General features: G+C 40.8%; 1 protein-coding gene across 4 annotated transcripts in view; it reads right to left on the reverse strand.

Annotated features, from left to right (window-relative positions):
• Window positions 1–13,980: 13,980 nt before the first annotated feature.
• Window positions 13,981–16,246, reverse strand: part of usp7 (ubiquitin specific peptidase 7 (herpes virus-associated)) — a 100,652-nt gene continuing 98,386 nt past the window's right edge. For all 4 annotated transcript variants that reach the window (XM_072559990.1, XM_072559988.1, XM_072559989.1 and 1 more), the window contains one exon: window positions 13,981–15,464. In XM_072559990.1, the coding sequence (XP_072416091.1) occupies window positions 15,358–15,464 (107 nt within the window). In that variant the 3' untranslated portion in view covers window positions 13,981–15,357. The remainder of the gene's footprint in view (window positions 15,465–16,246) is intronic.

Consider the following 16,246-nt stretch of genomic DNA (forward strand, 5'->3'; position numbering starts at 1 on the left):
AAATCTCAGGGGAATATATGAAGTAACAGTAAAGCTGAACAGCAACAATGTATTACTGTCGCATTTAAAAAAAGCATGCATTAACTTCATAGTTGATGAATCATTTGCTGAGAATGTACTACAGAAATACCTTTCTTGCAGAGTTTGAGGCAGTGAATATATTGAAATCAAAAACAGGAAACACTCCTCCAACTCTGTATATATCCACTGTGCTGCTGACATGTTATGATCCCAGCTGATGACTATGCTTCACTTCAGAAAGAAACCTGGCTTGACAGACCCCAAGTTGAATTATTTTTGCATTCTGGTTAGTGTGGTGGTCACTCAACGTATTGCCATTAGGCTGTCAATGTATTTTTAGTAGAAAAACCATAAAGTTGTTACATAAAACTGACATGAGTTTGGAAATATCTGGTCATAAACAGCAAAATAAAAACTCAGCACATTTTTAGCCGAGCAATATCCTTTACAGCCAGTCAACCCCAGTGCAATATCATTGCTTTCTTTGCTCTTCAATTTCTTAGTCAACTAACAAGATCCTATTTCCTTTAGGTGAGTTTCTGTACAACATCCACATGCGTTTCTCTCAGTTTTTCTATCAGAAATATTAAATCATTGACTTTTTCCTGATATTGACTAGATTAGATTAGATTCCCTAGTGTTGAAACAGACCCTTTAGCCCAACCAGTCCACATCACCCCTCCGAAGAGTAACCCACCCAGACCCATTCCCCTCTGACTAATGCACCTAACACTATGGACAATTTAGCACAGCCAATTACTACTTTGTGACTGATCAGCAAAGTTGAAGGTGTGGATTTTTTCTTCTGAACTGAACTGGCTTTCAGCCTCTCTCTCGAAGTACAGAAAGTTCAACTCCGTGAACACTTCAGCAATTATCTCAACGGGTAGCTCGTCTACTTAGTCAGCTGTTCTTATTCTTTTTTTTAAACAAAAAGTTTGACCCTAAATCAAAAACAAGTTGCTTTCACAGAACTGAAAACAAAAATCCATTTACCTCTAATTTATAACTGAAGTTCCCACATGAAGATATTCTTATAAACCTTCACAGATCAAAATGTGGGTCAGAGTATTTTGATCTATTTCTGTTCTTCCATTCAAAGAAATATCTACATAATTTAGTAAAATATCGGGTATTGATGGATGAGGAAGAAACATTTTGAAGGCAATAATTACATGATAAGTGTTAGTACAGAAATCTGCTGTATCCTCTTTTGTGAGGATTTCTGGAGGCATTACAAATCTGATAAATGAACAATTGGAAAATTAATATAGTTGCAAAGCAGACAACTGGTATAACAGCAAGAGCAAGTATGCAAGCACTTGGCAAATAAAAAAAAAAGGGCATGTCTGCACAATTAGAACCAGAGACAAACAGCACAGAAACAGACCCTTCAGACCAATTCACCCAGGCCGACCAGATACCCTCAATAAATCTAGTTCCATTTGCCAGCACTTGGCCCGTGTCCCTCTAAATCCTTCCTATTCACATGTAATTACATCACTTAAAAGGCATCTGAACAGGTACTAGCCTCCACTACTTCCTGTGGAAGCTCATTCCATACACTCACCATGCATGAAAAAGTTGCCCTTTAGGTCCCCTTTTATATCTCTCCCCTCGCACCTTAAACCTACGCCTTCTAGTTCTGGACTCCCCCACCCCAGGGAAAAGACCTTGTCTATTTACCCCAACCATGCTCATGATTTTATAATCCTCTATAAGGTCACCCCTCAGCCTCCGACAGTACAGGGAAAACAGCCCGAGCCTCCACGTCAAATCTCCCACCCTGGCAACAACCTTGCAAATCTCCTCTGAACTACAAATTCAATTTGTTTATGCAGCTGATCATGTCAGTGCACTTTTGGGTTCACAAAGGTAACTGAAAGCAATGGTTTTCTCAGCATAAATGCACTTGACAAGTCTATACTGATTATGCATTTAAACAGTTACAGCCAGTAAGTACAAGCACAGTATTACAAGTATGCTACCAAGTGGCCAAACGCTGCGTAGCATGGGGATCAGTCAAAAAAAAAGAGTTGGAGAAAAATAAGCTGTAAAAGGAATGCAAAAAGATAAGACCAGGAGAGATAACTAGGGTTTGTACAAATAAAAAGGTAATTTGGTCATTATCCTGCTGCACCATAGATCTGCACTCTCAACAGAGAGATTACTGGCAGCAGTTTAACTTGAGGATCACCTGTGCCTCAGGCAAGGGGAGAGATTGAGGAGAAGCTTTCATGGTGTGTAATTTTAAACATGATAACCTCAGTTAGTGTAGGAATTTAACCCACGCTGTCAGCATCACAAACTGGCCATCCAGCTAACTGAGATAACTGACCACTTTCTGTAAGGGGATAGACAAAGGGACAATTGAAATGGAAATGATTAAGGTCATCCTGAGCTCTATAGGAATGACAAATGTATTTCCAAGTAATAATTGCTAATGAGCAAGTTACACAATAATAGTTGATTAATCTTAGTCATCAATTTAACACATTAAAAAACATCTCATACTCCATTTCACCTTAACACTGAAGAATTACACTTAATGGACGTTGCAACCTACTGGCTTAATATTAGTCCCAGATATTTGTGCCTAAGGAATGTAATGCTGGCATATAACAATTAGTTGTAATGAATGACTACTGGATTCTTCAATGGTATGAAATCCACACCCAGTTAACTAATGGGAGACAAAGCAAGTATTGCCATACTACATTTGATATAACATCCTTTTGGAAGCAACTTCGCACTACTAACTATTATTCATCTATATTGTCTATTTCAAAAGGTGGTGTGACAACTACTTAACCACTCCATTTATTTCCGGTATTAACAGCTGTGCTCAAGGATTCCTAAGGTTCATAATCCAGAGTGGGAAAAAAATCTCTTTGAATCTAAGTGGCATCCCTCTTATTTTAGAGATTGTGCCTCCTATCTTACTATCCACAACCAGGGGAAACATCTGACTTGTGCCTATCCTATCGATCCTTTTAATCATTTGTTAAATTTCAATGAGATTACTTAGAATCCCTAGTGCAGAGAGGGGCCAACCAGTCCAGCAGGTCTGAACTGACACTCTAAAGAGCATCCAATCCAGATCCCCAGCATCCACCACTACTCTCACTGCCCACCCCCCAAAAACATACTCCTGTAATCCCACATTTAGCATCACCAATTCACCTAACCTGCACATCCTTGGGCTGACAAAAGAAATGGGATCACCCAGAAGAAACCAAGCGAAGAGATGGGAACATGCAAACTCCACAGTTACCCAAAGCTGGAATTGAACCAGAGTCCTTGGTGCTGTGAGCCAGCAGTGGTAACCACTGAGCCACCATAGCATCCCTACTTTCATTTTTTTCAAAACACAGAATTGAGATTCAGCTTGCCCAATTTCTCCTCTTAGGACTGGGCTGCAATCTCAGGAATGAATCTGGTGAACCTTCCTTGTACTCAATTTATGCCAATAACACCTTTCCTTTTTGAGGATGTAACTCTGAAGATGGACGAGGGAGATCCAGTAAATGTAGTGTACCTGGACTTTCAGAAAGCTTTTGATAAAGTCCCACATATGAGGTTAGTGAGCAAAATTAGGGTGCATGGTATTAGGGGCAAAGTACTAACTTGGATTGAAAGTTGTTGGCTGACAGGAAAACAGTAGTGATAAACGGGCTCATTTTGGAATGGCAGTGACCAGTGGGGTACCGCAGGGATCAGTGCTGGGACCACAACTTTTTACTATATAGATGGTATTAGTAATAACATTAGCAAACTTGCTGATGATACTAAGCTGGGTGGCAGGGTGAAATGTGAGGAGGATGTTAGGAGATTACAGGGTGACCTGGGCAGGTTAGGTGAGTGGTCAGATGCAGTTTAATGTGGATAAACGTATGGTTATCCACTTTGGTGGCAAGAACAGGAAGGCAGATTACTACCTAAATTGAATCAATTTAGGTAAAGGGGCAGTACAAAGAGATCTGGGTGTTCTTGTACACCAGTCAATGAAGGTAAGCATGCAGGTACAGCAGGTAGTGAAGAAGGCTAATAGCATGCTGGCCCTCATAACAAGAGGGATTGAGTATAAAAGCAAAGAGGTTCTTCTGCAGCTGTACAGGGCTCTGGTGAGACCACACCTGGAGTAGTGTGCAGTTCTGGTCTCCAAATTTGAGGAAAGACATCCTGGCTATTGAGGGAGTGCAGCGTAGGTTCACGAGGTCAATTCCTGGAATGGCAGGACTACCTTACACTGAAAGACTGGAGCGACTGGGCTTGTATACCCTTGAGTTTAGAAGACTGAGAGGGGATCTGATTGAGACATAAGACTATTAAAGGATTGGACACTCTGGCAGCAGGAAATATGTTTCCGCTGATGGGTGAGGGCCGAACCAGAGGACACAGCTTAAAAATACAGGGTAGACCATTTAGGACAGAGATGAGGAGAAACTTCTTCACCCAGAGAGTGGTGGCTGTGTGGAATGCTCTGCCCCAGAGGGCAGTGGAGGCCCAGTCTCTGGATTCATTTAAGAAAGAGTTGGATAGAGCTCTCAAGGATAGTGGAATCAAGGGTTATGGAGATAAGGCTGGAACAGGATACTCTTTGAGGATGATCAGCCATGATCATATTGAATGGTGGTGCAGGCTCGAAGGGTAGAATAGCCTACTCCTGCACTTATTATCTATTGTCCGGATATAAGAGAGACTAAAACTGCACAGTACTCCATTTGTTGTCTAGCCAACCTCCTATATAATTGAAGCAAGACTTCACTACTACTCTTGTAATTAACGTTAATTTTCCATTAGCCTTGTGGCTTGCTCCACTTAGCTTTCAGTGACTTATTGACAAAAGGCACCCAAGCCCCTTTGCACATTCATTTGCCAAGCTTTCAGCACCTAATTTTTTTTTCCACACTCTCCCAAAGTGGATAACCTCTCAGGTGGTCCACAAGCACCTGAGGAAGGAGCAGCGCTCCAAAAGCTAGCGCTTCCACATAAACCTGTTGGACTACAACCTGGCGTTGTGATTTTTAAACTTCGTACACCCCAGCCCAACACTGGCACTTCCGAATCATGACCCATTTTCCTACATCATATTCTTCTACCCATGTTTTTGCCAAATCATTAAACCTATCCAATCATCCAGAAGCCACTTTATATCTTCCTCACAACGCACATTCCCACTTACCTTTGCATCTTCTGAGAATTTGGAAATGACATTGGGTCCCCACTTCTAAATTATTGATATAGCTGGTGAACAGCTGGGACCCAAGTACTGGTGCTTGCAGTACACCACTAGTCCCAGCCTGCCAAGGTGACAATGACCCATTCAATCCTTCACTAAACTTTGTCAGCCAATCCTTTATCCTACTCTGTATCTTTCCTCCTATCCTTTGCTTCAGTCTCAGGGAACCTTAAAAACATTCCGAAAACCAACTGTACTATGATCAATTTCACTTTAATCAACTTTGTTAGTAACATCTGCAAAAAACTCAATAGGTTTGTCAATTTTCCATTCACAAATCCATTCAATGTCAAATCAGATCACCCAAATCGGCACTTCCCAAGCCAGCTTTTCCTTGGTCTTTCTCAATTTCATTCTCTACGTGACCAATCTTCTGCAACATCATAACCCCATTGCAATGCTCAATAACCTTACATTGTCTCTCCCTTTAATAGTTATGTCTGTCTATCCAACTCTACACTGAAAACAGAACTTAAGCACCTTAATTTGACATTTTAAATCTAGCACTCTAAACCGCCAAACTTCTCCACTTCTGAAAATTAATTGAAACACATTCGTTAACAACTTTTGAACTGCCTTTTGTTAGTTTTCTTCACCCATGCCCAATCGCAACATATACTATGGCCTTTCCAGTTATAGGTGCTACACGAATAGACGTTGTTGGCTTCCCTGCAAGATGAGAGCTCCCAAATTCCTGAAGTCTGCCTTGGTGCCACTCAACGTTCAACATTGCTCAGCCTAGACAAAAAAACAAATCAGCTACCTTGCACACCTTTGCCCTCTGGTTTTACAGTTGAAACATTCCAGACAAATCTCAAGCCCAAGCTATCAAGATCAGTTGAGCTTCAAGGAATAGCAACAATAACTTGCGCCCAGCTGTGATAATCTATAATGCACTACTTCCACTTTAATAAATAAAAAGGGCTTTTTAAAAACAAAATCTGAATTATCTAGGCAAGACCAACTAGTTTGTTTGGCGAGTTCAAGACAGTTGTTGAGTTTCATACTGAAACAGCATTTTGAAATTTTGATCCTGGATTTTAAATACTCCTTTAACTTCCCAGTATTTCAAAAAGGTCCAAAGATGAAGCGCACAGTTTGAAAATTAGCCAAGACTAAATACCTACACATTCCTTTACTCCAGAGTGTTCCAACTTGTAGTACTTCCAAACGTTGTGTTTTTGCAGTTCATCCCCTTTGTCACTGCCCCAACGAAATTATATTTCTGAGAAAGACAATAAAATGAAACAACAGCCTTCCAGCAGTTTGAAATATGATTCACATCATATGAAACCGAAGCATCTCTTGCTGGAAAGAACACATACAATAAAGTCAATTTTGAAGCCACAGAATCATTAAATTTGTTGGAGGCTTGCTGGTCTGTTAGCCTAAGTAGGTCTTGATCCAAAATGTCAATGGCAGGCAAATTAATTTACAGATTTTGTCTTCTGAAAATCTGTATCATACACTAGGTAAAACCTTTTTTTTGTGCACAATGACAGAATATTTCTGCTGACAGAATATTTAGCAGGAAAAACAACAGGCAGTCCTCAAATTGCAAATGGGTTCCATTCCTCAGTACAGGAAGTGTTTCTAAGTTGATAACTAAAATTACACCTGTTTGGGATAGTCTTCGTAAGTACAGGTAATTCTAAGTCAGATGTTTGTAAATCAGGGACCCCCTGCACAGAATCAACATTATATTGTGATTCTGAGTAACAGTAAATGAATATCAAAATAATTCCTTTTAGTCCTCTGCAGTGTTTTCTACAAAGTGAAAACCTTTCAATGTATGGATGCACTGCATGAGAGAGATTTGTCAAGTTATCCACTTTTTCATTCATCTAGTGTTAAAAGCCTGCTGATCCATTGTAATCACTGTCAAATTGTGACCATCCTGTTCATCATACACGTCACAAAGAATTTACAGTTGACACTTGAAAATGGTTGAAATCAAAACAAATGCACTTTCAATGGAGCACATTGCACCATGTGGTGACAAGTAAACACATCTCAAATTAGTGAAGTCTTTGCCAGCTATCTCCTGCGAGAAGTATGGTTGAGCTTTACAATTTTTGAACTTTGAAATCATAACATGGGGACATAGAGAAATTAGATTGGCAAAACTCAAGAGCAAGGAATGTGCAGGTGAAAGATAAATCAACTATTCATGATTGGTTCCCAATCTGAACAGGATTGCCAGAGAGAGTGGACAGATGTTACAAACTCAAAATTTAAACTAGATGCTTGAAAATGGAATCGATACAATGAAATGTGCAAGAAAGTACATGCTAGATAAGCAGTACAGAACATAAAGACTTCTAAAACAATGAACAAACAGTACAGGATACGAAAAAAGGTCCTTTAGTACATTCTGTGCTGACCATGTGTTATTAGGGGCGGCACAATGGCCAGCACTGCTGCCTCTCAGCATCAGGGTCCCAGGTTCGATTCCAGCCTCGGGTGACTGTGTGTGGAGCTTGCACATTCTCCGAGTGTCTACATGGGTTTCCTCCCACAGTCCAAAGATGTGCAGGTCAGGTGAATTGGCTATGCTAAATTGTCCATAGTGCTAGGTGCATTAGTCACAGGGGAATGGGTCTGGGTGGGTTGCTCTTCGGAGGGTCGGTGCGGACTGGTTGCGAAGGGCCTTTCCACACTGTAGGGAATCTAATCTAAACTAACCCCATCTGCTTGCACACGGCCCACTTCCCTTAGTAATGAGTAAAGAAACTGCCTTTGATATCTATCACGCCTCAATATAAAGTTATGACTCCTCATGCTAGCCATCAGCAGAGGAAAAAGGCTCACTTTCTACCCCATCTAATTCTCTAATGATCTTGTGTGTTATCGAAGTCACTCCTCAACCTTCTCTCTAACAGCCTCAAGTGTCTCAGCCTTTCCTCACAAGACCTTCCCTTCATACCAGGCAACGTCCTGGTAAATCTTCTCTGCACCTTTTCCAATGTTTCCACATCCTTCCTATAATGTGGCAACCAGAACTGTATGCAATACTCCAAGTGTAGCTACACTAGTTTCGTACAGCTGCAACATGACCTCATAGCTCTGAAATGCAATCCCTCTACTGATAAAAGCTAACACGCTGTACATCTTGACAACCCTATCAATTTGGGTGGCAACTTTCACAGGTCTATGCACATGGATACAGATCTCACTGTTCATCTACACTACCAAGAACCTTACCATTAGGCCAGTAGTCTATATTCCTATTACTTCTTCCAAAATTATTAACCTCACACTTTTCTGCATTTAACTCCACTTGCTATCTCTGCAGCTTATCTATGTCTCTCTGTAACCTGCAACATCCTTCAGCACTATCTACAATTTCATGGACCTTGGTGTCATCCGCAAATTTACTAACTCATCCTTCTACAGGTCTTTTATAAAAAAAAAAGTGACAAACAGCAGTGGGCCAAAACAGATCCTTGTGGTACACCACTAGTGACTGAACTCTGGGATGGACATTTACCATCAACCACCACCCTCTAGCTTCTTGGAACTTGCCAATTTCTGATCCCAACTGCTAAGTCACCCTCAATCCCACACCATCGTTTTTGTGCAATTGCCTACAGTGGGGAACCTTATCAAACACCTTACTGAAATCCATATACACACCAACGGCTTTACCTTCAGCCACCAGTTTGGTCACCATCTCAAAGAACTAAATAAGGTTTGTGAGGCACGAGCTACCTTTCACCAAGCTATGTTAACTATTCCTAATCAAATTATATCCTCTCCTATAATATTTTCCAAAACTTTACCCACAAAGTAAGGCTCACCACTCTATAATAACCAAGGTAGTCTCTACTCCCCTTCTTGAACAAGGGGACAGTTGCTATCCTCCAGTCTTCTGACACTACTCCTGTAGACAACGATCAAAGTCAAAGGCCTTGCAATCTCCTCCCTAGCTTCCCTGATAATCCCAAAGATAAATCCCATCCAGTTTAGGGCATTTATCTATTTTCACACTTTCCAGAATTATGAACACCCTTGCGTTTGCCTGAAACGTTGATTTTCCAGCTCCTCGAATTCTGCCTACTTTTCCAGCACCACTCTAATCTAGGCCCTAATCTTACTTCAGTCATTCTTTTATTTCTGACATACCTATAGATAGCTTTAGGGTTTTCCTTGATCTTACCTGCCAAAGACTTCTGAGGTCTCCTCCTAGCTCTTCTTAGCTTTCTCTTTAGGTCTTTCCTGGCTAACTTGTAACTCTCAAGTGCCCTGAGCCTTTGCTTCTCATCTTTACCTAAGCCTCCTCCTTCCTCCTGACAAGAGATTCAACTTCTTCAGTAAACCACGGTTCCTTCGCTCAGTCACTTCCTCCCTGACAGATATACTTACTAAGGACATGCAGTAGCTGTTCCTTGAACAAGCTCCACGATTCAATTGTACTGATCCCGCTGCAGTCTCCCTCCCCATCCTAAATCGCATCACAATCGCCTTTCCCCCAGCTATAACTCCCGCCCTGCAGCATACATCTATCCATTGGTGAAGTAAACATAACCAAAGGGCTCACCTACCTCCAAATTCAACACCTGAGTTTATTGGACAAAAAGGGACCCATCTAAAGTACTTTAACTACAACCGTATCTCTTCTCCTACCCCAGCATCACATTCTGGGTAAGGAACTTGCCTCACTATCTTTAAACTTTTCCACCACCTCTCACCTTAAAATTATGCTCCTTGTATTTGACATCTCCACCTTGAGAAAAATACTGACTATACACACCTCAATTTGATGTAGTATTAGATCACCCCTTAAGCCTCCAATCCTTCATAAACAATGCAAATTTGTTCAACCTTTCCTCATTAGTTAATATACTTCAATCCAGGCACCACTCTGGTAAAACTCTTGCACCTTCTGCAAAGTCTCTTACAGTGTGGCAACCAGAACTGCACACAATACTCAAAGTTGAAGTCAAAGCTTTTTATGCTGAATTCATCAGGACTGAAATTTAAGAAATCCAACTTTAGAAAATACAAGTTATACAACATGAGAATAGTTGCTGATTGCTAACCCAAAGTCCAACCATCGATATTTAGCAGAAATTGTTAACTGCCTTAGCTGATAAAACCCAAATCAAACAAGTTGGATCAATGGCGAGGGTGTTGCCACAGGATGGAGCAGGGACTGGTTGTTTTCACTTCTGCTCTTGTAGGCTTGTTTTTGTCAAAGACAAAGGCTGGGAGAGTGAGAAATGCAGCTTCCAGCACATATGAATCAATCATACTGTGAACCTGACCGATAGAGTTATGGCAACACCCCAAGGAAGCAACATCGTAGTGATCTTGCCACTAGACTGAATCAAGATACCCAGATAATACTCTAGAAACCCAGGTTCAATTCTTACGGCAGATGGTGGAAGTTAATTTTATATACATCCTTCTGAAAAGGGACTGGTCATTTCTACATTGGCCTTCTGTGCGCACATGTGGTTGACTTGTAATTAGCTTAGCAAGGCACACAATTGTATCAAATCAATAATAAAGTCTCCAAGGAAGGAAACCAGACAGAAGATGAGGCATTAACCTGCCAGATAACAACAGCAAACAACCCCAACCACCTGTAAAGTTCTCATTAATAGCTCATGGCTAGTACTAAAATATGGACATCTGTCTAGTCAAGCAACAGCCTGGAGTCATATTCTTATTTTACAACGCCCCAAACACTATCACCATCCCTGGGCACACCTTGCTCCAACTGCAGGACAGACCCAAATGAAACATAGGCAGGAAGTTTTGCCAGAGAAGTAGTCAACATCGACTGAAAACCCATTGAAGTCTCATTGCATCTGGTCAAACATGGGCATGGAAATCTTGTCCGGTTGAGTATCACAGCTCTCCTCATCTTGGCTGATGAATCAGTATCCTGCCACTGAGGAAGTACAGATGTTGGGGAGGAAACAGACTGTACTGTGTGGTGTCTTGAACATGCATCACCAAGTGGTTTACCAGCACCACCACTGAGCTGGTTGAGTATGAAAGACTTAGCTGCTCGACTGAGTCTGTGGCAAGTAGTGACGTCAGCAACAAAACGGAAAGATTTCAAATTGACTGAAGATGCACTTGTCCATGTCAGAATCAGTATGAGTGACAATCACATGGTCCTTGGATTCTTACCTTCACATTGTGTGCGCCTTACATTTGCAGGCATTAGCTCACTGCCTGGGCAGTGAGGCACCCCAACAGAACTGCACCCCAAACACAAACTGCAAACTCAGATGCTACCATTTTCCCACTCTACCATTAAACAACAAAATAGGATAAATTCTACTTCAAATCAATAGTACAGATGAGGTATCAACTCAGGGAAGCGACAGGACTAATTGTGAACCAATTGCATAAGCAGCAAATGATAAGTCTTGCCTAAGTAATCCTACAACCAATGGATCAGAGCAAAGCTCTGCAATCCTGTCATACCCAGTCACAGATGGTGGTTGGACAAATACCTTAGAGTAGGATCCACAAGTACCCCCATCCACAACAGAGGAGCGGAGTACAAATAAGTCAGAAGCATTTGTAACCACCTCCAGCCAGAAGTGACAAGTTACTTTTTTATTTGAGAGGTCTCCAGAATCACAGAAGTGATCCTCCAGCCAATTTGATTCACGCCAGATGATCGCAAAAAAATGGCTGAAGGCATTGGACAGGTTACACTGTCAACAGTGCCTGTAATTGTATTCAAGATCTATGCACCTGGACTAGCTACAAGCCTAAGCAAGCACCAAATTGGAAACTTGCCCAAGTCAGCCCTTGTCCACAAAAGACAAACCAAATCAAACCAGGGCAAATACCACTATTTGCTTATTCATGATCAAAATGGAGTGTGTCATGGACAGTGCTACCAAAATACCACAAGCTTAGCAATAGCTTGTTCAGGGATGCTGTTTGGGTTCCACCAGGTTTACTCATCACCTTAGCTTTAAACATGGACAAGCAAAGAGCTCACCTTGAGGGAAACTGCCCTTGACATTAAAAGTAGCATACATCCAAGTGTGGAATCACTAAATACTGAAGTCAATGGAAACTAGGAGAAACCTTCTACTGGTTGGAATCATACCTAATGCATCGAAAAAATATTGCGGTTGAAGGTCAGTCATCTCAGCTCCAAGGCATCTCTGGAGAAGTTCCTTCTAGTTGTGTTCTCCACCCATTTCAACAATGTCTCCCTTCACCACAAGTTCAGGAGACAAATATTTTTGGCAATAACTGCATAATATTCAGCACTTTGATAACTGATCCTAAAATAGTCCATTGCCAAACTTAAAACTTGGGGGACTGACTAACGAGAAAATCTTGTGACAAAAGTATCACCTGAATTCCATTGCTTTCAAAATCCTTGAGGTTACCATTGATCAGAATATAATATTTATATGGCTCGCCCAAGTGAGTAATTCTCCTCCAGCTGCAAATTACAAGTAGAAATTGTGATGAAATATTCTGGATCTGCCTGGACGAGTGCAGCCTTAAGACCAGAACACTGACAGCATCCAGGAGAAAGCAGTTAGCTTGATTGGCACCACATCCACTCCATACTGACGCACAGTAGGAAGACACACTTTTCAAGTTCCTTAGACAGCACTTTCTAAATCCATCTCTGCTGCCATTGCGAGGGACAAAAGCAGATACATAAAAACAACGCTCTGCAAATTCCTCTCCAAGTCACTCATCCTGACTTGGAAGTCCATCACCATTCCTTCACTGTTGTTGCGTCAAAAATAGAACTTGTTCCCCTCAGCACTATAGTCTACGACAGTCATGAGACTTACAGCACAGAAACAGACCCTTTGGTCCAACTTGCCCATGCCGACCAGATATCCCAACACAATCTCACCCCACCTCCAGCACCTGGCCCATATTCATTCAAACCTTTCCTATTCATATACCCACCCAGATGCCTTTTAAATGTTACAACTGTACCAGCCTCCACCACTTCCTCTGGTAACCCATTCCAAAAACACACCACCCTCTGCATGAAAACTGTGCCCCTTAGGTTTTTTTTAAAAAATCTTTCCCCTCTCACACTAAATCTATGCCCTCTAGTTCTGACATAAATGGGAGCAGTTCAAAAATGTAGCTTCCAACCACCTCAAAGACAATTGGAGATGAGCAATTAATACCGGCCCAGCCAACTGGGTTCACATGCTCTAAATAGAACACTCAGAGTTAACTTGCCTGGTCTGAATTTTACTCAGTTAACTAAAACAACAAGCAGTTTCTGCTGCATTGCCAGATACCATCTGCAGTCCAACTTACCAGCAACCTCTCCCCACACAGCTGAAATTGCTCTTTCCTTTCTGAAGTTGATTTTCCCATGTTTCAGTCATTATGCGTTCTAGATAAAAAACTTTGACTCAATTTTTTTTTTAAAAAGCAGCAATGCTCAAGTTCAGTAAATAGAATCATCAAGAATGCGGAGTTTGGCCAGTAATGAGGAGCCAAAATGTGTAGAGAAAACAATTTAAGCATTGTGTGAGACAGTAACATCTATGATACTGTGCAATGAGAAACATAATTGGAGAAATAAAATGCTACTAGAGTCCATATTTTGGTCTAAATCTACTTTATAATGTTCAGCATTACAAAAAATCTGCAAATCTATCTGAACACACTTTTTCCAGATTGAAATGCTTAACCAAAAACAAAACCAACCAAAACCTTTGTGGATACACAAAGCAAATAAATACAACACAATTTTTATAGAAAATTTTATTCAACATACAACATTTTTCCAGCAAAAAGGCAATATACAGGAAAGATTTCATACACTGCTACGTGAATTAAAAAGATAGGAAGGAAGAGGAAAAAAAAAGTTGTGAATTGCAGATTCTATTTCACTGCACTGAACTAGACACGCTGCTGCAATTAGCTTAAAAAAAAACAAAACAGTCTGAAATAAAACTACACGCAATGAATATCAACATCAGTGACTTTACCTGCAGACTCCGCCATGGGAATTTATTCCTTCGAGTGTTAAATTGTACATGTTCATCATTAAATATACAATTTTTTTTGTATTTTTTAAAATTTTTACAAAGTCAACAGCTTACTACTTACGTTATTGAGCATGCCCTCTGTGCTAAAGGCTGTGTTTGTCATGTTATAATTTTCACATCTCACCATGACAAAAGAGAACACATTCAGATTTTTCAACTTTGCCCTTTCCAGCCACCATTGTGTTTCAGAACTGTTTCCCACCGGCAGCACAGTAAACCCCACCTACTCCAGCCAGTTACCATTAGAAAGTACTAATGGCCATAGCATCAAAATAAAACAAGCATAGCCAGACCTACAAACTCGCACCAGGCAGGATACAATGAGTACTGATTTATTATTATTATTGCCAAGGTGTTCTACAAAGAGTATGGGATGAACAAAAACCCAGATCATGTTTAAAAAAAACAAATCAAAGACCACATTCAGCTGGGAGAAAAAAATGCATCTCCTTAATATTAAGTGCCAACAACGTGCAAGATGTAGTACAGACACCATTTATTAATGCTGTGAAAGTTGGTGGTGTTTACAAATTCACAAAAATTTTGAATTCATCCAAACTACCTAAATAAAGAAAAACTATCCAAATGACTGTAAACATGAACATGCTAGCTGCTTCCAGTGTCGCAAAGTTTCACAACACCTTTAATGAGCAGCCAGCCAGAGATGTGAATCCTATGCCATCTGCTGTGGGTTATTCTAAAGGCATGGAACCATTTAGCAAATGACTAGCTGTTTCCTTACTACTTAGCTCCTTCGCTATGCTGCCACATTCCGGCCACAACATCTTTTTAACTTTAAATCAAGCAAGAATTCACATCCAACTGCATTGCTCTTTCAGAAGGTAAAATCATTTCATCTTTCCATCTGGAAAATAGGCAGTCAATAGATAGAGAAGCCAAACTGAACAGCCTCAACAAAATAAAATTAGCATCAGCAGCAAATCCTGTCGCTGAAGACTTCTGACGAGGTGCATGTGTACCAAAGTTCATTTTTACTGTTGAATGGGTGCACACACTGTCTTTTTAATTATTAACTTTTTTAAAGACACAATCCTGACTAGTCAGGTACTGATGTCAGTTGTGAATTTTGATCGCTTTTTCCAGGTATGCATAGCGACTTCTCTTTGGAGCTTTATTGAAGTGATCAAGCCCCAACCATGGCCTTGGCTGGGACATATTACCTATGAACAGAAATAGAAAAAGGTTATAGATATTGTTTCAGTAATTAATACTGTTAAGTATAACACTAATTTTAAAAAGGCATTGTAAGTTAAACTGCATTTCATTCTTGATGTGCAATTTAAGTGACAATATCTACAATATTTCTAGTCAACACATCCAAATCATTTCTATAAGTGACAAAAGGCAGTGAACCCAGCATTGATCCTTGTGGTCACAGGCCTCCCAGTCTGAAATGCAACCTTCTACCTTTGAGCCAGTTCTGTATCCAAATCCCTGTATTCCATGAGATCTAACCTTGCTAACCCATCTCTCATCGGGAACCTTCTCAAATGCCTTACTAAAAGTCCATATAGATGATGTCTACCACGCTGTCCTCAAAAGGATTCAGAAAAGAATTACAAGGATATTGTCAGGGTTGGAGGGCTTGAGCTATAGGGAGAGGCTGAATAGGCTGGGGCTGTTTTCCCTAGAGTGTTGGAGGCAGAGGGGTGATCTTAAAGAGGTCTGTAAAATCATGAGGGGCACGGATAGGGTAAATAGACCAGGTCTTTTCCCTGGGGTGGGCAAGTCCAGAACTAGTGGGCATAGGTTTAGGGTGAGAGGAGAAAAGATAAAAGGGACCTCAAGAGCAACATTTTCACAGAGTGGTGCATGTATGGAATGAGCGGTCAGAGGAAGTGGAGGAAAGTGGTACAATTACAGCATTTAAAGGGCATCTGGATGGGTATATGAATAAGAAGAGTTTAGATTAGATTAGATCACTTAGTGTGGAAACAGGCCC

Source organism: Chiloscyllium punctatum, chromosome 40 (assembly GCF_047496795.1).
Source record: "Chiloscyllium punctatum isolate Juve2018m chromosome 40, sChiPun1.3, whole genome shotgun sequence".
In the NCBI taxonomy this organism is placed as follows: domain Eukaryota; kingdom Metazoa; phylum Chordata; class Chondrichthyes; order Orectolobiformes; family Hemiscylliidae; genus Chiloscyllium; species Chiloscyllium punctatum.